This window comes from Mustela nivalis (genome assembly GCF_964662115.1).
Source record: "Mustela nivalis genome assembly, chromosome: 4".
In the NCBI taxonomy this organism is placed as follows: Eukaryota; Metazoa; Chordata; class Mammalia; order Carnivora; family Mustelidae; genus Mustela; species Mustela nivalis.
Window position 1 is genome coordinate 89,374,449 of NC_139023.1, and position 22,864 is coordinate 89,397,312.

Genomic DNA, 22,864 nt, shown 5'->3' on the forward strand with positions numbered 1-22,864 from the left:
CCATATGTCAGTCCTTTCAAAATTACATTGGCCTTGCTTGGGTCATGTGCCTGCTCTGGACCAATCACTGTGTTCAGAAGAATAGGGTTATCCAAGTACTTTGATGTGGCAGGTAACCTGTAAGATGAAATGCCTTTAGGGGACAGGGAATTCCCAAAAGAAAGTGATACAGACACACCCAGAAGTTCCAGATATCTACCACACCTAGTGTTGGACTTCCTTTCATTTAATGTTAGTTAAATGTGGAACTCTTAAGAGTAGGTATAGTTTAATCATAATTATAGCATTTTCCCAATTATAACACCAAAATAAATTTATAAGTGAACTGTGAATAAAAGTGGTACATCTCCAGCCAGATGCTAATTGACAGCATTTATTAAATCAACATTGCAGAGTGAAGATGGCTCTGACTGCCCAGTAAAGGGTCTGGTGAGGTCAGCTCACCTTTGCTACAGTTGCCCTGATGATTCACTTCTCCTACTGGGTCTGCTCAGTCACCAAGCTTTTATTCCCATAGGACAGCATACCAGCTTATGGTTTGTACTTGATTTGAAAGCATATTTGCATATATTAAATTTGTCTCTTTTTTATTTTCTCTTTTATGCTAGAACCACGGAGCTGTAGTGTGATTGTAAACACAAGTATAAACCTGGTAGGATTGCAGGACAGTGCTTGATTTAAGGTAGTCATCCCAGTCTTTTAAAGTATATGTCTTTCACCTTTTTGTTTTGTTTTGTTTTGTTTTATCATCAGTGTGAAAATGCAAAATTAAGACCTTTTCATAGAAAAATTACAGATATTCAAGACATACTTGTTTGGGACTCTCAGGCCTTCACATACCTAGATTGAAAAATGCCAATCCAGTGCAATCTTCCCTTATCTCAGCTACAAAACGAATCGGATTATATATTTACAGCATCGGTGTTTGTTAGTTATTATGCTTCCTTTCAGCTATAAGTAGGTTTTCCTTTAAGGAATATTTTTCACACATGTGACTATGAATGCACGGAAAATTACAGAACATGTTTCATTCAACTCTTGGTCAAATTTGAATGTAAAACCATAAGATGCAATTCTGTATTTTATTTATATTTGGTCCCAGTTAATTTCTCAGATGCTTTCATAACTAAAGTGAACTTGGAAATACTGAATAACTTCAGGCAGAGCATTCACTTCCTTTCCATGACAGATCCAGGCGAAGTAATCACTATAAGCTCAGCGTAGAGATTATTCAGGGTTATCACTTGGACGTGCTCCAAATCTTCCCAGGTTCATTTAATAGCCTATTATAGTATAGTCATCTTTTTTTCATCTAAGCCAGTGCTCTTCAAAAGGGATGTTATTGGGGGTGCCAGGGTGACCAAGTTAGTTAAGTGTCTAGCTCTTGATTTTGACTCAGTTTGGGATCTCAGGGTTGTGAGATTGAGCCCCGCATCTGGCTTGATCCTGGGTGTGGAGCCTACTTAAGATTCTCTCTGTCGGGCACCTGGGTGGCTCATTGGGTTAAAGCCTCTGCCTTAGGCTCAGGTCATGATCCTGGAGTCCTGGCTGGGATAGAGCCCCGCTTCGGGCTCTCTGCTCAGCAGGGAGCCTGCTTCCTCGCTCTCTCTGCCTGTTTCTCTGCCCACTTGTGATCTCTGTCTGTCAAATAAATAAATAAAATCTTTAAAAATTAAAAAAAAAAAGATTCCCTCTCTCTCTCTCTCTCCTTCTGCCCCTCCCCTGCTCCCCACAAAGAAAAGTTGCGGGGATGCTATTAGCATTCAGTGGTGACATTTTTATGTTGTTGTGAGAGGCTGTTAGACGCACTGCAGGATGTTTAACATCTCTGTGGCCCAGACATTAAACGCCAGAGCACCCCCATCATTATGCTCTACATTTGCAAGTGCCTCCAAGAGCATATTACTACATACATATTGCTTGTGTTCTAATACTAAAAACATAGTATTTTGAACTGTTTAATATTGTTCTGAACTGTTTAATATTGATTTCTACTGGTGGTAGATGGTGGGTAAGGGCCCTAGGTGGGAAAAATCTTAGCTTCAACTGTAGAACTATCTCTTTAAAAAAAGTATGACCTTAGGTGCTTTGTCTGCCTTCTTTGTAAAATGTAAGTAGCATTTATTTCATAGGCTTCTTAAGAAATTTAAAGGAGATAATGCATATTTCTTTCTCTTTTTTAGAGTGAATTTCAGTAGTTTACTGTTTTACCTTGAGAATCATTAGCACTTTGAATATAATCATATATTTTAATAGTCATTCTTTTATTCTGGTAAGTGGGAATTAGACCAATGAATAGTGATTTCATAGATTCTAAGAGACCTTATTTTTTTACGTGAAAATTAATTAATGATTTGAATAGAACCATTTATGGATTGTGTGAAGTACGGGAAAGGGAATTTGAATGAGAGTCCAGACCTCCCTGTGTTGTCCACAGCCCAAGTTGGCCCAAATCAATAACCCTGAGCTTTCAAGTGGGAGAGGGTAGGAATCAAGGCAGAGAAATTCATTAGTGAGTTTAAAAATCTCTTTCCTTCTTTTTTTTTTTTTTTTTTTTAATGTAATTTGAGAGAGTGAGAGAGAGAGCACAGAAGCAGGGGGAGCTGCAGAGAGAGAGAGAGAGAAAGAGAAACTGACTCCCCACTGAGCAGGGAGCCCAACACTGGGTTGATCCCAGAACCCTAGGATCTTGACCTCAGCCTCAGCCAAAGGCAGCTGTTTGACTGAACCACTTGGGGCACCGCCTCTCTGAGCATTCTTGATTCTCACAAGAACAGATTATCAGATTCTCAGATTAAGTAGTTTTCTTCTTTAACTGCTTTCCAAATATGAGTAGTAGATCCAGGTCAAATTATGCAAGCAGTATAACTGAAACTATAAAAGCAATTATTGTGCTTTTCCTATAGATAATTTTGGCAGATTTCCATATGAGTTTTTAACCATCCCTTTCTAGACAGGAAATTAGTACACTTTTCCTAATCCTGGTTTTAAAGTGATAAATTCACACAACTGAAGAAAAAAAGCATTGGCAAGAAAGAAAAAAGGATGATGTTTAACAGTAAACTTAAAAACATGGGGATATACTGTGTTTTGTACATTACTCAGGGCCTGCAACTTTTTACTGTTTTATCTGAGACACCCTGCTCAAGGACTTGCTGCATAGCCTTCCATGAAGCCCAGGTTTCAGCCTAGTTAGAGAAATTCCTCATGAGCCCCTTAGGATAGGAACTAAAACAGACCAACTTCAGTCCCCAAATCTGTAGCAGAGTGTTAAAGTATTATTTTGTCTAGTATTAAAACCATTCTCTAGTTTAGAATTATGGTTATTACGAAATATTGCTGTGGTTTTCATTACAGGTAGTTAGGTATATATTTTCTCACATTTGTTGTCAGTCTTATTTTATCTTCGGTATTTTGAAAAAATCATCTTTAAATCTCTAATTTATTTTTGCAAAAAATTAATTTTTAAGTGATAATGGAAAAACAAGTTATGTTCTTGCATTTATTTTTCTGAGCTAAATGTTCAGCTCTTGATTCACAGACCTGTACCCCTGGGGCTAATAATACATTATGTGTTTATTAAAAAATTTTAAAAATTATAAAAAAATAAAATAAAATGTTCAGCTCTTCATTTTTATATATTATTCAGAAAATTATGTCATATGTAAGTGTAGTTATTAGTCTAGGGAGTCTTAATGTTTTTTCAGTTCTAATTTGAAAAAATACTGTCATTAAACCAACTATGTTTTTCGTATGTGTTTCTGTAGAGACATTAGTGTTTCCAAATTAGGAGCTTAAGAAGCAGTGGCTCACATCTAGTTATTCTGTACAAGGCCACTGAATAAATTATTTTTATTTTTACAAAAGATTGGTTTTGAGGATACTCCATTTAATAATATTTGATTAACTTAAAAATAATAACAATCATATATTAAATATTGTATTAGACATAGAGTTTGTGTGTCCCAGACTCTGTGCTACCACTTTATATGCATTATTTCCTTTAATTTTTTTACAAAGATTTATTAGAGAGAGAGAGTGTGTATGTGTGTGTGCATATGTGAACCAGGGGAAGGGCAGAGGGAGAAAGAGAATCCTCTAACAGATTCCTGGCTGAGCATGGAGCCCAACACAGGCCTCAATGGATCCCTGAGATCATGACCTGAGCAGAAATCAGGAGTCAGCTGCTTGACTGACTGAGCCAACGAGACACCCCTACTTTAGTTTTCTTAAGAACCCGAGGAAGGTTTGTCATTATCTCCATTCATTTATGGAAAGAATTAATAATGTACCTAAGGTTTTACTGTTAGAAAGAAGCAGCTCTGGGGTTAAAGCCCAAGTCTGTCCCACATAGGGTGCTTACCCATTAGGCTCTACTGGAGTTTAGTGTCAGCGGTAAGGGAAGCAAAGCAAAGTCTCATAGATTTAATGTCATGTGGATTCTAACGCAGGAAAAGGTTCAGGTTTCTCTTAGGGCCATTTAATGTGCATGCGCATTACTAAATAATGTGCCTGGAGACTTTGCCCAAGTGGGTTTAGTTTCCATATATAATTTTAGAGTATAAAAAGTGGGAACTCTCAAATGACATTTTAAAATAGAATGGCTGAATATTTAGGTACTAGGCCATCACAATTATATTTTTAGTATTAGAACACAAATACCCTAAGTACAGTATATTTTCAAAGAATTTTTATCCTTAGATACATTATTTTAGGCAAAAATACCAAACACATTAAACTTATTGCTCTACAATTAGGTTTCATTTAATTGTGTTTTTAACTTAGGAGAGTTATGGTGTTTATATCACAATTTTACTTTGCTTTGTAAATTTTTCTTCTTTCTTCCTCAGTTTTCCAGATGCCGAGAAATGTTATATAAAACCTAGGCAAAATATTTTAATCATTTTTCCCCTTTCAGGACATCTGGAATATTAAATACATATTTTAAGGCATTTCTGTCTTTTTTAAGATTCATTTTGTAAGATGAGTAAGCACTTCAACATTGGTAGAAAGTTAAGTTATTGCTGCATAGAGTCCTTATGGACACAGACACCTGTGTGCGTGCGTGTGTGTGTGTGTGTCCTTTGCCAATCATATTTGAAATACTATGCAAGAGTTTATATCCCTCTGTCCTGTCAGTAAGTTGTGCATTTCCTATTTCATATTTTTAGATAGAAGACATTTTGAGGAAGCTGTTACATGTCTAGATTAGTGGAAAATTTCTAGAACACAAACTATAAATTGTAGTTTTTTTTCCTGTGATAGGTTTTTAATAATCTTGAGTAAAAATGAGAAATTGGAAAAGGAGGAAGAGTTTTGATTGTTAACAGTGTATGTGCCTTACAGTTACCTTTCATATTTTCAGTGAGGATTACTAATCAACTTGTAATATTTTTAGAAAGAAGATGAAGTGTACTCAATAAACAAACTTAAGTTTATTTTAATATCCATAAAAAAGGTATGGCTAGGTTTGAACCATTAAATTAAATCATTAAGTTAGTTGATGTTGCCATTTTAAGAATGATACACTTTTCATCAACTTAGAAAAATATAAGCACACAAGGTTCTGCCACATTTATAATTTTGAGGAAATAAACTCTGTTATAATCATTATAAAAAATGACAATCTACCTTCTAAGCTTTCCCACTATCCCGAGGTTTTTTTTTTAATCTTTTTTATCATTCACAAATGAACGAACTTGGTCATCCCTCAGTGTATTACTAAAGATTCAAAATGTCTAACTAGAAATATCCAGCTCAGCCTTTTCCTGCAGCAGCTGCTAGAACCCGGCTTCCTGGCCTTTTGAGTGCATGAACTCATTTGGTTTTGTAGGGCGCTCCACCTACTTTGTAACACCATTTTAAAGGGTGCAGTGCTGGTAGTGTTAATAAAGAACCTCAGTGAAATCAAAATGTGTTAAACATTACTCTTCATGACACTCAAATTGCCATTGCATGAGCAGTTTGGACTGCAAGAGTCTTCCCTAAAGTAGAATATTAAGAAAATAAACTTCTGATTGAACTTACTAATATTTAAAAGGATTTGAAATGTAAAATTCAGGTCACATTTGTGACAAGTCATGGCAAGTTTTTGATAACTGCCGTTTAGCTTTATTTCCTGTCATCGAATTAGTATCAATATTTTGGGCTCTTTACTTGCTCTGTGTGGGAAAGGGTCCCATTGTGCCTGAGCAACATCTAAGGTATATACAAGTTTGAAACCACAGATGATACTCACATTGTGTTACCTGAGAGGAATAACTCCCAACATTGATTTTGCTAACCTCCAGGGGTTTTCTACTTATTTTAAGACATGCTGTAAAAGTTAAAAACAAACACACACAAAACGAAATTTAAGTTAGTCATTTAAAATGAGTATCACTCATTTATGAGGTAAGAAATTCTTTGTATCATAAAATAAGGAAGGATATAAGTGAGTGGAATTTGGAATGGAGAGAAGGAATGATTTGGACGGGATGTTAAACATCAGGATCTTGTCACTGAATGTAAAGTTTTGGCACCGATTTTCACAGCATTTCCCTTGACCGGGGCTTTATTTCAAGTGTCTAGGGCCTGTTAGCTTTCCTTAACAGCCTTGTAAAGTGAAATCAACTGAAAGACTTAAAGAGGGCCGCCCTGCTTTTAATTGCTGCCAGCAGTTAGCAAGCACATGCTTATCCACGAAAGCAGAGCCCCTAAGTGCTTGTACATTGGGTCAGAATAACTTGCAGAACTGTGTCTCTTTCCTTCTTTTTGCTCTGATAGTTAGGCTGCAACTTGTATAGAGTTATGATAGGACTCTTATTGTTTTGGAAGAGGGAGAACTTCGTGGGATTCTATTAAGAATGCCATTCTGTAGTATCTGCTTTGGCCAAGGGCTTTGAGTCATCAGGTTGCCCATAGCCAGCCTGTTTCCAGACCTGTTAGCCCACTCAGCCTCTGGGTTTGTACACCAGGAGCACCTTTTTTCCCCTCGTTGTTTCTCTGATTCTTAGAACTTTATGAAGAAAGGAATAGGCACCACTTCCTACCATCTTGCATCTCCATTGGAATGAGTGCTTAGGGTACAGGAAATAGCAAAATCTTAAATATATGGAGGAGATTTTGAAATATTTTTATAAGTGTTTTCTAATTTGATTCCTGTATCAGTCCTGCAGGGTGAGTGAAGGAGTAAGGAGGTCCTTCTCCCATTTAAAAAAGAGGAAGTGGAGGGGGGAAAAAAAAGTTACTGAGTTGACTGACCTAATGATCACCCACTGGCCTGTTGAGAAAGGAAGCCTTTGTTGGGGGGTGGAGGGTGTCTTCATGGCCTGTTAATACAGCTGCCCTTGTTTACAACTGAAAGACTGGAAATCCAGAGAAAGTTGTAAATGGTTCAGGCTCACTTCTGTGTAGTCTTATAGCTTCTGATGGCCTGTTTGGTATTCTTGATTTTATACCCTGTTGAAGACAGCACCTTACACTTCATCAAGATGTCAGTAGAGGTGGTATTTTCCCTGTTTTTATAGAAGATGAAGTTGAAACTCAGAGGAGGAAAATTGTTTGCTTCTGGCCATACAATTCATTTGTAGGAAATCCTTAGATTAGATTAGAATTTAGGATTCCCAAAAACTTATCCCCTTGATGCTTTGTAATCCCAAGGATTTTTAGCAATTAGTCAGCCTCTCATTTATGAGTCAATTATAATTTTTTTTCTATTAAATACATGGTGTGGTTTTGAGAGTAAAATGAGAGAACTTAGTTTAAAGAGAAATTTTATACCACAAATCATTAATCTATAAGCTTTCCAAAGGTTCAGGTATTATACACAGAATCACAGTGTGGTAGTCCTTTGTGCTCTTTTGATGGTAAAATTAGTGTTAGTGCTTTGATAGCCTGGAGCTCATTAGTATGCTGTATAGAACCTACCTTTCCTTTGTTGTCTATCTGCCAACAATTTCAGTTGCGGAAAGGAATATAGAATGAGTGATGTGGTCAGAGGAAATATAGGATACCCAGTTAAATTTGAATTTCAGATACCACTTAGACTAAAAATTATTCATTGCTTATTTGAAATTCAGTTTTAACTGGGTGTTCTGTATTTTTCTTTGCTGAATCTAGCAATCTTAAGAATCACTGTTCTCTTGAACACATTCATTATACATTTTTTTTTCAGTGCATTGTTTTAGATTTATAAAACACGACCGGATTTTAGAGAAACAGACCTGGGATTTTTTTCAGGACACAATCCTTAATCTTTATTTTCTGAGTCCTTTGAGACATTTTTTACCTCAGTGGCTTAATGGGCCATCTTTTTATGATCTGAGTGCAAAAAATTAAGTTAGAGAATGTGTTATTTTAAGTGATCTTATTCTCTCTATGCCTTGTATGTTTGAACTTGAGTTTGACTCTTCTGGATGCAGCCAGAAGTTACAGAGTACCTCCTTTGGGATAGGCATTGATGTTCTGGGAACACTTCTATTCTTATAGGCCATAAGCCTTGGAAAAGGAGACCTGGATTTGACTCCTGATTTTGCTATCAAATAGAGGTCTTTGGTTCAGCCATTTATTTTTAGCGTCATAATTTAGAAAACAGGGTCATTAATGCCTCCCTTACCAGGTTTAAATAAAATGGTGCCCCCCCCTTTCTCCCAGTATCATTCATATAAGTACTTTTCAAAATCCTAAAAATTAAGGAAGAGAAGTGAAAATAGAAAACCTATCCTATCCACAGGAGTGATTTGCCCAGTCAGAAGTACCATCTAGGTTTCTTGAATCCCATCGAGTGCTTTTTTTTTTTTTTTTTTTACCCTTATATCTGACATGTTCACAGTCATCTTTTCCATCTTTGTTCATTTGAATCCATTTACACTTAACTTCATATGTTGGCAAAATCCAATATGTATATAAATTAACTCCCGAATACAACATAAACTTCAGTTTTGGAGGCATGGTCAAATGGTGTGCCTGGGGAATTTAGTACTCTCTGGTGTGCAGCATAGTGCCTGACACACTCAGATCTTTACCTTAGGACAATAATTCATTCTGTAAGAAAAATGATATTTAAGCATGAATCCAATTAAAATGGGGGAAAAATCAGTAGAAAGGATTGATTGCAACTTTATCTTGAAAACAGACCCACAGATTATGAAAGTAAATTAACCTTGTCCTAGATTTAATAAAATTTATATTATAATGAATATTTCATGCTAAATTTTAGAATAAACAATTTTTAGTATATGTGCTGCCAAAGTGAGCACTAGAATAAACAATTTTTAACAAAACTATTACATAATCAATTAACTTCTCCATGTTTGACTTTTATAACAGGGTGAGAGATTCTTTTTTTTTGGTGAGAGATTCTTTTTTTTTTTTTTTTCAAGAAATAGTTTTTCAAATTACTATTTTGGAGGTTTCTTCAGATTTTTCAAGGATATTTCTTAGTCTTGAATATAATTATTTAAATAAAATTCTCTTTTCAAGTAACTTATGTCATTTTCCTTGTTGATTATTTTTGTATTTGTTAGCTGGTCTTTAATTGGGCATAGCCCTTAATTGTTAGTGGCATTTTGTAATATTATAGTTGTCATATAATGTAATTGTAAAAAAAATAATATATTGTAATGGTTCTCCAACATTGATCTACTTCTAGAAATTCTGTATCTTATATAAGAATTTTAATTTTGATTTGCAGATTATTTGTATTTGTATAGAGACTGAAATATTAAAAAATTAGCGGAAGAGGATTAGTAGTCTTAAGAGGAAAGGCCCACTTCATATGGCCACCTGGGTCATGCACTACAAAACTTTAAGGGATGTGTGATGAGAGAGAGATGTAAGAAATGATTTAATTTTATTTGTGGGGTGGTTCCTAAGTAAGTGTTTTGATATTATGATAAGGTATATTTTCCTGCATACGCATATAACTACAGGGACTCAGATAATCAATAATGTGGTCATTATAATGTGGTCATGAGAAACCCCATCCCCCATGACTGGTGGTTAATAAAAATTGTTGATTGAATGAGTGAATATATAAGATCTGCTATTCCTGTATAATTTAATATTAAATTCCATCACCAAGAAAATAGCTAGAAACAAAAACACTTGTGAGGCAGATACAGTAATAAAAAACATAAAACAAAGAATTTTTAAGCACTGGCTCCATTTAAGACATATAGTAGGTCCTGCAGGTTATATGAGAATAAATTAACCATAGTCAGTTAGGAGACTTACGTCCAAGAGGTAAAGAATATTAACAGTTAAACCACAGTGTTGATTTCTTGTAACAAATATACCAGCATTCATATATTCAAAGACTGTTGTCCCTTTTGGTGTAGTTAGTTTAGGAACCCGATTTTTGATCCATTCACTTTACTCAAGAATTATTTATTGTAGACAGACTATGAGACAGGCATTTTCTAAGACAGACAAGTAGCTCTGATGAAATTTACATCTTGGTTGAAGGGGACAGACAATAAAACAACAGATTAACCAATAAGAAAAATATCCAGTAAGAAACATTTAGGTGCTGGGAGGTGAGAACATCATGTGTCAGAGGCCACTCTAGGGGGCATGACCAGGGAAGAATTGTCTGAGTGGAGAATGTAGAAGCTATGATCAGCCAGACCTAGGTGAGGGGAGAACATTCTGGACGGGGAACAGTTAGAGCTTGGGGTGCTTGAGGAGGACCAGGGAGGCCAGCCTGGCCAAGTGGAACTGTGGTAGGGGATTAAAAGATTTTGGGTTTTGTTCTCTATTCACTGAGAAGCCAAGTAGGATAATTGACAATGTTAAGATATATTTTGTTCAAAGTTTGCTCTGACTGCTGTGGGGAGAATGGATTGAACGGGGGCAAGTATAACATAGAGAGACCATGGGGGCTTGTGGCCACAGTGGACTGGGACCAGGACTTAATGCAAGAGATAGAAATAAACAGATTGGGATATAAGGTTTGGGGAGTCACATTGACGCAACTTGACTTGGACATGAGATTTGAAGGAAAAAGAACTTTAGAGTAATTCCTACATGTTGATTTGAGTAACTAGGGAGGTGATGGTCCCCTTTTTAATAGGAGGAAAAATGGCAGAGAGTGAGATTGGAGTAAGATGATGGGTAGGGCATTAGGAATTCTGCTTTCACCATTTTAAGTTGTCTGTTTAGATAGCTGCATGGATCTGTCATGTAGATATTTTGATTAAAAAAAAAGTTGGGGGTGCCGGGGTGACTCAGTGGGTTAAAGCCTCTGCCTTTGGCTCAGGTCATGATCCTGGGGTTCTGGGATCCAGCTCCTCATCTGGCTCTCTGCTCAGCGGGGAGCCTGCTTCCTCCTCTCTGTCTGCTTCTCTGCCTACTTGTGATCTCTGTCTGTGAAATAAATAAATAAAATCTTTAAAAATATGTAAAAATTAGAAAAAAAGTTGATCACCATTTTCCAATAAGAAGATAAGAAATAAGTTGGACTTAATTTTATAATGGTAGCTGAAATAACTCAAATGCCTATTTTATATTGATTTAACAATTTAAGTTACATGTACATATGTTTAAATCACATAAAATATGTTAATTTAGACATAGAGCTTTTTCCCTATCTATATTTTACAAAACAATTTTAGTCAGAAACTTCCTGTACATTTTTGACAGCTTCACATGCTTTTTTGACATCAATGTCTTTGGCACTGCTACTGCAATTTTGGGGGGTTATGTAGGTTTTTTTCTTAAAGCGATCTTTGAAAGGTTTTTACAACTGTATCCAACACTTGAAATTCTGAGGTCATTCTGATAATATCTGTTATTATTTTTTTTTACCCAATCCTTTCTAGACTGGTACTATTTCAGAGTAATAGATATTTACCAAATAATACAGTGTTGTTCAATACAAAATAATCAATAGAGTATCTCAAAAATGGAAAACTTAGTAGAGATTCAGAAATAAGTCAGCCTCTTCTTTTTCCCTCTGTGTTCTTCTTTTTTCACTTAATAAATTGTGGAGATTATTCACAGCCGCACATACAACAGTTTTTCAGGACTGCCCTAGTATTCCATTGTATAAATGTATCATTATGTATTTAAACAGCTGGTCCAGGTAGCTTGTTATCTTTGCTATAACAAACGGGTGCTACAATAAATAGTCTGGAACTTCTTTGGCCACATGGATAAAATCCCTGGAATAAAGGATAAATGCATTTGAAAATTTGTTAGAAATTGCCTGTTTACCTCCAATGAGGTGGTAAAAAAAAATTTTTTTTCTGGAAAAGTCTCTTAAGGTAGAGAAGGAATTTTATTTTACATCACTCAGTATCAGAAGATTGTGTTGATCTGGACCCAGGGCCCTCAGATAAAGGAATCTTATATAATATATATACATGCATGCAAATAAAGCACAATATTGAATGAACAATGTATTTAAAAATAAATTGTCACAAGACTGCATGCATCATATATACAAGAAAGATAGACGAAAACAAACTTGAATCTCTTAAACGTGCATCTTAATCATAGTATAGATTTGTAGGTAAACGTTAAAAATAGTCCTTTAACATTAAAATCACAAAACATTTTGCTATAAATGTAGTTTTATCATTCTATTGTGTAAAACTAATATGTTATTTTCCTTTTTTTGTATTACTACAGCCAGAACGATTGAAGAGTGTCCGTATACCAACACTCTCCAAAATATTGCATTGTCCAACTTTTATCCTGGCCTTTTAGTGAAAATAATCAATATGTCATTGTAGAGTGGGGATTGTTTTGCTTTTATTATGGGCAAATTCTTTTAAATATCATCAGTGATAGCTAGTTTTTATCTTTTGAATGTGAATTGAGTCTTGGGAAAAGTCAAATCTGCATAAGAGATATTAAGTTAGCTGTTACTCTAGGGTTTTTTTGTGTGGTGTTTTTTGTGGTTTTTGTTTGTTTTGGTTTTGGTTTTGGTTTTGGTTTTATTTGTTAGTTTTGAGAGGAGGGCTTAGTGAAAAATAAGATGTAACTTTTAGAGGAAACTAATATCCTTATTTACCTTATAAATTTTCTTAAAAGTTAGTTTCAAAAGAAGAGCCCCCAAAATGTCTAAAGTAATGTCACTGTCAATTGGTATAATTACATTTTTTTCAAGGGAAATCATTTGAACTGAACAGTTATTTTGATGTATATGATCTGATGATTGTTTTAAAAAAAAATCGCCTACCATGAAGCCTTTAGCTCAAGTGGATTTCTTTAACAGACAGGTATATTTAAGACAAATGATTTAAATTTTCTTGGACAAAATTTTTAAAATTAGGTATTGCTTACTTTCTGATTTTCTCTTTTATACAGGAGTAGATAATCTGGAAGAAGAGATAATTGTTACCATTGTTGAACAAGAATTATTAGAATAATATTTACAGAAGTCTGTACTCTTTTTACATACCAGATCGAATTGTTTATATTTCCCCCCTTCTAAATCTAATCTCTATATAGCAATATAGATAAAACTATATAAAATTAAGCATATTATTAGCTAGCCAAATTTAGATAAATATTTGTTTTAAATTTTCAAACGTTTAACTTCAGAACAAGTTGTATGTTTTCGACAGCAAATTTTTTATATTTATATTTTCCTAAGACTTGTCAAATTTAGTGTCTTTTATGCTAATGTAAACTGCTTTTGAGAGAAAAAGACTTGCTGCTTTATGTACTGTAAACCAGATATCTAAAAATCCATGTTTATAGGCATCAGACTTTACTAAAATATTTATTGAAGAAATTGTTCTTTATAGTTTTTCAAAATAAAACTGTCTTAAATAAACTGCCTTGTTTTTATTTTCTATGAAAAATTGAATTACTATCTAATCAGTTTTCTATGGGAGAATTTTTAGCAGCTTTCAGGGATAACCCCTTTCTTTCTTAAACGTTTACTAAGTCTGCATTCTGTCCTGCAGAGAAATGGTCAATGCCTGGTTCGCTGAGAGAGTTCACACAATCCCCGTGTGCAAGGAAGGCATCAGAAGCCACACGGAATCTTGTTCTTGCCTCTCGCAGCCGAGTCCTCGTGCAGACAGCAGTGCGCCTGGAACACCAACCAGGAAAATCTCTGCCTCTGAATTTGATCGGCCTCTTAGACCCATTGTTGTCAAGGATTCCGAGGGCACTGTGAGCTTCCTCGCTGACTCAGAAAAGAAGGAACAGATGCCTCTAACCCCCCGAAGGTTTGATAATGACGAAGGGGACCAGTGCTCAAGACTCTTGGAATTAGTGAAAGATATTTCTAGTCATTTGGATGTCACAGCCTTATGTCACAAAATTTTCTTGCATATTCATGGACTTATCTCCGCCGATCGCTATTCTCTGTTTCTGGTCTGTGAGGACAGCTCCAATGACAAGTTTCTTATCAGCCGTCTGTTTGATGTTGCGGAAGGTTCAACACTGGAAGAAGCTTCAAATAACTGTATCCGCTTAGAATGGAACAAAGGCATTGTGGGGCACGTGGCAGCATTTGGTGAGCCCTTGAACATCAAAGATGCTTATGAGGTAAATAGGGAATCATTGAGATGGGGGAGTGGGGTGAGAAGGAGAGGGTATGGGACAAGGTGGAACATTGGACACCTGCCGTGAATGATGGGGAGGGTGGGTATTTCAAAGTCAGATGGAATAAGATCACTGACAGGTAGGAATTTGCATACTTACTTAAAACGGTTAAGTGTGATAAGAACTTTCTCATCTTTTATTTATTTTTGGAAAGATTTTATTTACTTATTTGAAAGAGAGGGAGCATGAGTAGGGGGAAGGAGAGGGAGAAACAAAGACTCTCAAGCTGACCCAGTGCTGAATACTGAGTTCCACTCAGGGTTCAGTCCCACAAGCCTGAGATCATGACCTGAGCCCAGACCACGAATCTGATCCTTAACCAACTGAACCACCCAGGTGCCCCAGAACTTTTCCATCTTTTAAATGAGTTTCTTTACTGGTGTTTCAGTCAAGGATATGGGCCATAGAGAAATCTTGTCTTGTTTTTCTCCTTCATGATAATTTAACATAGCTCATCTCACAGTTGTATTCTCTTCTGTTTTGCCTACTGACTATCCATATCCTTATCTATTGTCTGCACATGAACTTCGGAGGATTTCATTGAGGTTCTAAAATTCTAGGTCCAAAAACTCAAAAAACCAAACCAGTAGTCTTTTTCCATTCATTTGTTCATTCAGATTAATAATGTTCATTTATTTGAAGTCCCATTGACACAAAAATCTGATTGTCTTTCTTTTCATCTTTTTTTCATTTGTTTGTTAAATAAATTTATGTCTTCAAAGAATAGAAATCGTTACTCTAAAATATTTCAGTGGAAATACTGGGTATTGCTGGTAAAATACTGGTATTTTTTTTTGAAAGATTTTATTTATTTATTTGACAGATAGAGATCACAAGTAGGTAAAGGCAGGCAGAGAGAGAGAAGGGGAAGCAGGCTCCCTGCCAAGCAGAGAGCCCCTTGTGGGGCTCAATCCCAGGACCCCAGACCGCGACCCGAGCCGAAAGCAGAGGCCTCAACCCACTGAGGCACCCAGGTGCCCCTGGGTATTCCACTTTTGTCTTTAATTATGGACTTAAAGATTACACTATATAATTCTTCTGATTTCCTATTTAAAATGATCTTTTTATTAGTAGAATTGTGTTTTTTAAACAAGGCATCTTACTAAATGACATTTTGTTTATCAGGTGTTTTCTAGCACCTTGATAGAAAATTGATTTAGCCAACTATGTGATGCCCTCTAAATGTTCCGTGGTGGGGTGCCTCAGTGGCTCAGTGGGTTAAGCCTCTGCCTTTGCCTCAGGTCATGATCCCAGGGTCCTGAGATCGAGTTCTGCATTGGGCTCCCTGCTTAGCAGGGAGCCTGCTTTCCCCCTCTCTCTCTGCCTGCCTCTGCCTATTTGTGATTTCTCTCTCTCTCAAATAAATAAATAAATAAATGTATGTATGCATGTTCCGTGGAAATCCCAGCTTGCAACTCCTCTATGTAATTTAAGCAGTCATTACTGTTTTATTCACACCTGTATTCCTGATGGTTAATACAATGCCTGGCACATAGTCAAGTCTTAATAAATATTGACTGAATGAAAATTATATAGGAGGTAGGATAGATAAGTAGCAGAGAGAGCAGATCATAACAGATGCCAAGGAAAATGTGGTAGGTTCAGGGAAGCAGGAGATAACATTACTTGGGGAATTGAGAAATGTTTTTTTGAGGAAGCAGTACTTGATACCAACCCTGGAAAATAGATAAGATTTGAATAGGTTTGTGTACATGGTGAGGTCCAGATGTAAAGAGAAGTTGAAAGAAGCAACAGGGCAGGTGTACCGTGTGGTGCTTTTGTGGACATGTGTGGGCAACAGTCGGTATTGATATTGAGGAGCTATAGGGTCAGAGAATGCAGATTACTGGAGCCTTGAATGCAGGGCTGAGGGGTATGTGTGTGGTCCAAAGCCATGAGGAAAAATTGAAGATGGTTTCAAAGGGGAATTGATATGATTCAGACTGATTTAGCATGATGAATTGTACAGTGCTCATAAAATGAAAACTACTGGATACTGGGAGGATAAATTACTTAATGGTGTGAGGAAATGAGGACCTGAACCAGGACACTGGCCTTAAGGAGCAAAAGAAGGGAATGGATTTCCAGTGAAGAAGTGGAGTCTGCCAGAGTTGGCAGCCACTAGCAGATGGAAATGAGGGGGAAGGAGGAGTTGAGGATGACTGAGGGTTTAGATGTGGGAGAATAAATATGGTTACTAGGGAGTAATACTGAGATATGATAGTTTAGGTAGGTGAAATCATGAGATATTTTTCAGAACCCCCTGTATACGAGCAGTCTATTTCATTTTGATTCTTCATGGAGCTATCTCCATGACTTCTGTGAGCTCTGTAGTAACGCCACACCGTAGCAGACTACAACAGTGGTATTAAGGACACAGCTGAAGGATTGCTGCCAAATTTGCAGAATTCCCTTCCTGTCCTAGGTGACAGCTGGGTTTCCGCTTTTCAATGGCACTATAGTCCCAAGTGCAGTAGGACCATAAATATGCTTCAGCTTTGCTGAGAAAGCCTTCATTTGTCTGTGTGGTTCTAAGTTTCTGCAACTCTGAGAATTTCTTCACTTATGTGCATTTTGGCTGAATATGCTTACCATTTTCAAAGTTTGGACAGTGTAATTTTTGTTTCGGTTAGTAATGACTTAATTCTTATGCTACGGTCAGAAAAAGGCCCATGTCCTTGATTTGCAGTGCTTCCAGGGTGAAGCCTCTTAGCCTGTGGATTCTTCATGGTGCCTCTTCACCCTCGGCAGCCTTCATCCATGTTTACAGGGGCCTTAGCAAAAGTCATTCGTGTCCCAGAAATTTCATTCTTAAGGTGTGGAGCTGACCTGTGACATACAGTTTGCATCTGTGTTGACAGTGGAAGTGAGTGGGCTAATGGATAATTCATTATTCAGCCCCACCCATAATTCGAATAATAAGAATTGTGTCTCATGGTTTCTTGAGAAGTCAGATAGGAAAATGCATTCTGTCTTCTGAATCCTACCTCTTTAAACATACATCTGTAAAAATAACACCTGACAGCAGTATTTCTTAAAGCCTGTTTGACCACAGAACCCTTGAAAAGTTGCAGTGTAGCAATGGAAAACCATGAGGTGGCGGGCGCCTGGGTGGCTCAGTGGGTTAAGCCGCTGCCTTCGGCTCAGGTCATGATCTCAGGGTCCTGGGATCGAGGCCCGCATCGGGCTCTCTGCTCAGCAGGGAGCCTGCTTCCTCCTCTCTCTCTGCCTGCCTCTCTGCCTGCTTGTGATCTCTCTCTGTCAAATAAATAAATAAATAAATTAAAAAAAAAAAAAAAAAGAAAACCATGAGGTGGTTGTGAAATATAATCGAGTTCAGTTTGAAGCTAAAAATACATAGCAGTCTCATAGATAAGTCATTTGTAAGAAGTGGTCAACATTTGATTCATTTTTTTAAAACTTTATGACAGAATGATATAAATTTGAGAATTGAGCTATTTTATTACTAATAAGATAGCACATTAGTATATTTAAAGTATAAAACAAGATCCACAGCTTAAACCAGTGATTCTCAGTCAGACCACAAATATCAATGAGAGGGTGTTTGCTGCCTAAATTGCACAGCATCTCCTCCTGCATCAGCCCATCATTCATCATTCGTGTAACTTTCTTGAATGTGGCACAGCATTTATTGATAATAAGATATTAACACATAATGATCAGAACAACTGTATAAATGTATTTGGTGTTCTCCTTATATGTGAAAATAGATACTATCCAGTATCTAGAATGAATTGTGTATTAGGGTTCTTTAGAGAAATATATATAGATATAACAATCTGTAGATATGTATGTATATGAATACATATACATACATATTTATATGAAGAGGATTATTACAGAGGTTAGCTCACTCGATTATGGAGGTATGGAAGTTCTACAATCTGCCTGTTGCTTGCAAGCTGGATAACCAGGAAAGCTCATGGTGTAATTTAGAGTCTGAAGGTCTAAGAATTAGGCAGCCAGTGTTAAGTTTGTGGCTCTGAGTCCAAAAGCCTAAGAGCCAGGAACCTCATTGGAGGGCAGGTGAGCAAAAGAAGGTAGATGTTTTAACTTAAGCAGAGAGTGAATTTGTCCTTCCTTTGCCTTTTTGTTCTGTTCAGGCCCTCAGTGATTTGGATGATGCCAACCTGCTTGGTGAAGATGTTTGTTCAGTTTATTGATTCAAATGCTAATCTCTTCTGGAGATATCCTTACATATATACCTGCAATAATGTTTTACCACCTATTTGGGTATTCCTTTGCTTAGTCAAGTTGACACTTAAAACTGACCATCACAGATTGCCTTGAACACCTAGTTTCATGTCCTACGGAAGCCTTGAGATTCCCCAAGATTTCCTTTCAAAGGATTTATGTGGTCAAAACACTCCTCTCTGTCCCAAGTCAACTGAGATGCAAAACGTGGGCTCCTGTTCTGTTTCCTTAGGAAACGGAAGACTAGGGAGAAGACTTGCAGAGTTTTAGGGAAGGGTCTCATTGCCATTCATGCAGCCTTTACCATGTAGCTACTATTCTTCCCACCCTGATGACTTCCTTCCTCCTTTTGTATTCCTTATCTAGATAAATCAGTCCCTATCATCTCTCATTTTGCATGTCTCACTTTGTCAAATTTTTTTTTACTAAAAAAAAATGAGCTCTCTCAAATGGATTTCCTATGAATAAAATGATGTCCAAAATGAATTTTAGGAGAAAGAAGTAACACTAGCAATTGTTTTAATCTTGATAAATCTATTAATCTGTCATGATCTAATTGTGCCCCAGGGAACATAGTTTGGGAACTGCTATATCTTTGTTCAGTGTTCTAATAATCTTTAGGGACCGTATTAAATGCCACTCTGTGGAAGAAAACTAGCCTATAAATCGGGAAGAGTACTGTATTGCTTTCTGTTATTTTGATTTTTATATAATTTCAAACTTAAGGAAAAGTTGTAAGACTTAAAAAAACTTACGTATATACTTTATGCAGATTCTCCAGGTGTTTATGTTTTGCCCCATTTGCTTTATCGTTTTCTTCTTCTATATACAATGCATGTCAGTAATACATGCATACTATTTTTCTCTTTTTTAAGATTTTATTTATTATAAAGAGATGGAGCATGAGCAGGGGAAGGGGCAGAGGCAGAGTGAGAGAGAGAGAGAGAGAGAGAGAGAATCTTAAGCTGACTCCATGCTGGTTGTGGAGCCCAAAGAGGGGCTCAATCTTATGAGCCTGAGATCATGACCTGAGCCAAAATCAAGAGTTTGTCACTCAACCCACTGAGCCATCCAGGTGCCCTTATGCATACTGTTTTTCTGAATCACTTAGTAAGTTGGAAACATTTTTACTAATTATAATTCAGTAAATATTTTCTAACAATATCCATTTATACAATAATAGTACATTTTTCAAAATCAGAAAGTTTTTATGATACAATGCTGTTACCTACTAGTCCATAGTCAAATTTAGTCAATTGTCCCACTCATATTCTTTACAGTTCTTTTTTTCCCTCTGATCAAGGATCTAATCCCAAATTATGTAATGTACATGCTTTCCTTGTCTCTTTAGTGTCCTTTAAATCTGGAGTAATTTCTCAGTGTTTCTTTATCATTCTTGAAGTATATTTTGAGAGTACAGGCTATTTTTGTAGACTGCATTTTGATGAGATTCAAGTTAGGTACTTTGGACAGAAATACCACAGATGTCGGTGTTGAGACCTTTTTTGATTTTCTAGAACAGTCATTTCTCCTCTTTGTCAACACCAGCTGGGTATCCTATAATCCAATTCAATTCTGATGCTAGTAGTAGCATCTAGTAACTAGCTTCTGACACTGTACTGCTACCCATTAGCACAAACTCCACAGAGTGAAGACTCAGTCCCACTAGATTGTCCCCAGTTCCCAGTTCAGATACCAACCACAAACAGGGTCGTCTGGCTACTCACATATTTATGTCCATCTACAAATTAGGTGATTTCTCCACTTGGGTTCAATAATTTGCTTGAATGACTCACAGAACTCAAAGGAAGCACTGTATTTTATTTATTTATTTGTTTGTTTGTTTATTTTTGTGAGAGAGAGAGTGAGTGAGCAGGTGAACACAAGCCGGGGAGAGGCAGAAGGAGAAGCAGACTCCCTGCTGATCAGGGAGCCTGATTCAGGACTCAGTCCCAGGACGCTGGGATCATGACCTGAGGCAAAGGCAGAGGCTTAACCAACTGAGCTACCCAGGAGCCTAAGGAAGCACCATATTTACAATTACAATTTTATTATAATGGATACAATTCAGGAACACCTAAATGGAAGACATGCATTAGGGTAAGGAATGGGAAGTGGGGGGAAACAGTAATTCCATGCCCTTTCCAGGGGGTGCACCACCATCTCAGCACATAGATACCTTTAGCAATTCAGACACTCCTCCAAACCTCATTGTTCTGAGTTGTTGTTGTTGTAGTTGTTGTTGTTCTTATTTTAATCAAGGCTTCATTATGTAGGCATTATTGATTAAATCCATTGGCCATTGGTGATTAATTTCAATCTCCAGCCCCCTCTCCCTTCTTTGGAGGTTAGGGGTAGGGCTCAAAGTTCTAACCCTCTAATAAGTTGTTTGGTTTTTCTGGTAGCCAGTCCCCATCTGGAAGCCACCTGGGGTCCACATCCCTATGATTCATCTTATTAGTATGAAGTCAGGTATGGTTGAAAGGGGCTTGCTATGACTATCAAAAGACTTTCCTGTTTCTCAGGGAATTATGAGGGTTTTAGGAGCTCTGCGCCAGGAACCTGGGACAAAGACTAAATATATAATTTATTAAATGCCCATAATCTTCTCAGCATATGTTAATAGGAAGTATGGCATGTGAAGTTAGTTTACCCCAGTGTTGTTGATGTTAATTCTGAAAACTTGGTTAGTAGTGTCCACTAGGTTTCTCCACTATAAAGTTATAGTTTTCCTATTGTAATCAATAAATATCTTATGATGAGATACTTTGATATTGTGTAAATATTCTATTCTTCATGAACCTACATTTACCAGTTTTAGTGTCCCTGATTTTCTAACTCCATCATACCTTCTATGTTTTTAGTTGCCATTCTCATGTGAAGAAGAGCTTACCTTCTTGATTCATTCATTCATTCATTTACTCATTAGTAGCACTGTGGGCTCATGGATTTTTATTTTGTATAATGAGTTATGATCTGTTTTTATCTTTATTTATTCACATTCTCAAATTATATTGAATTGGCCAGCTTCCTGTGTCTTTTTGATATGTCGTTGTCACTCTGGGCTTTCTTGCTTCCTTGTAGGCGGCAAGTTCTAACTGGATTAACAATATGTTCCATGCTCAATTTATACTTTCCCCCTTTTAGCCCTAGAATCATACTTTTTCCCAGGAAACTCTGGTTCCTTTCATTAGAGGGAATGGTAACCACGATAGAAGCTAAGATGTGAGCACTAGATGCATTCATTACTTCTGGTATGTGTTTGTTGCTGCCTGTATGTCAATAGACAGGACTAGGAATAAAATATATAAATACACATGTCTATATTTTATTTATTTTTATATCTACTTCCTATATTAATAACAGTTTCCTATGTTAATAACAGTGAAATCTTACTGATACTTCCAATTTCAATCTAACACCTCAAGGTGCATTTTAGTTTTATTTTTTCTTTTTCTGTTGGGTTGTTCCTTCTCCAAAAATAAAGACCCAAGCTTCCTTAATCTTTGTGCATATGTTTAAGCCAAGTTCCAAGCTCTTTACTCCTTTGTGCACATTCTGTTAGCTTTTCCTTCAGGCTTTACAATTTCCATTAACATTTCTTGTAGTACAGACCTGTGGTGACAAATTCAGTTTTAGTTTATCTGAAAATGCCTTTCTTTTGCTTATATTCTTGAAGGATATTTTCACTGGATAGACAGTTCTCACTTAATGGTAATTTTCTTTCAACATTTTAAAAGAGTTTTCCTACATTTTTTGGTCTTCCTTTTTCTCATGAGAAGTCAGCTATCCTTTGTATTTTCACCTTACATGTTTCTTGCTATGTATCATTTCATACTATAAGGTTTTCACTAACTTTGGGGAAATTTTGGTCTATGTCTTTAAGTATTTTTCCACTCGATTCTCTTTTTTCTCTTTGGCACTCCAATTATATATATGTTAGACCACTTGATATTGTCCCAGAAAACACCCAAGGTGCTGCTAATTTTTTACAGGTGTATTTTTCCCCTTCAGTCTTTCTAATTAAATATTTCCTGTTGATCTGTCTTCAGGTTCACTGACATTTTCTTCCATTGTTTCTAATGTGCTGTTAAACCATCAATGA

The 22,864-nt window shown here is 36.5% G+C and overlaps 1 protein-coding gene across 3 annotated transcripts in view; it reads left to right on the plus strand.

Moving 5' to 3' along the window:
• PDE5A (phosphodiesterase 5A) overlaps positions 1-22,864 on the plus strand; it is a 152,637-nt gene that overhangs the window by 7,135 nt on the left and 122,638 nt on the right. For all 3 annotated transcript variants that reach the window (XM_082727377.1, XM_082727379.1, XM_082727378.1), the window contains exon 2: positions 13,899-14,487. In XM_082727377.1, coding sequence (XP_082583503.1) covers positions 13,899-14,487 — 589 coding nt within the window. The remainder of the gene's footprint in view (positions 1-13,898; positions 14,488-22,864) is intronic.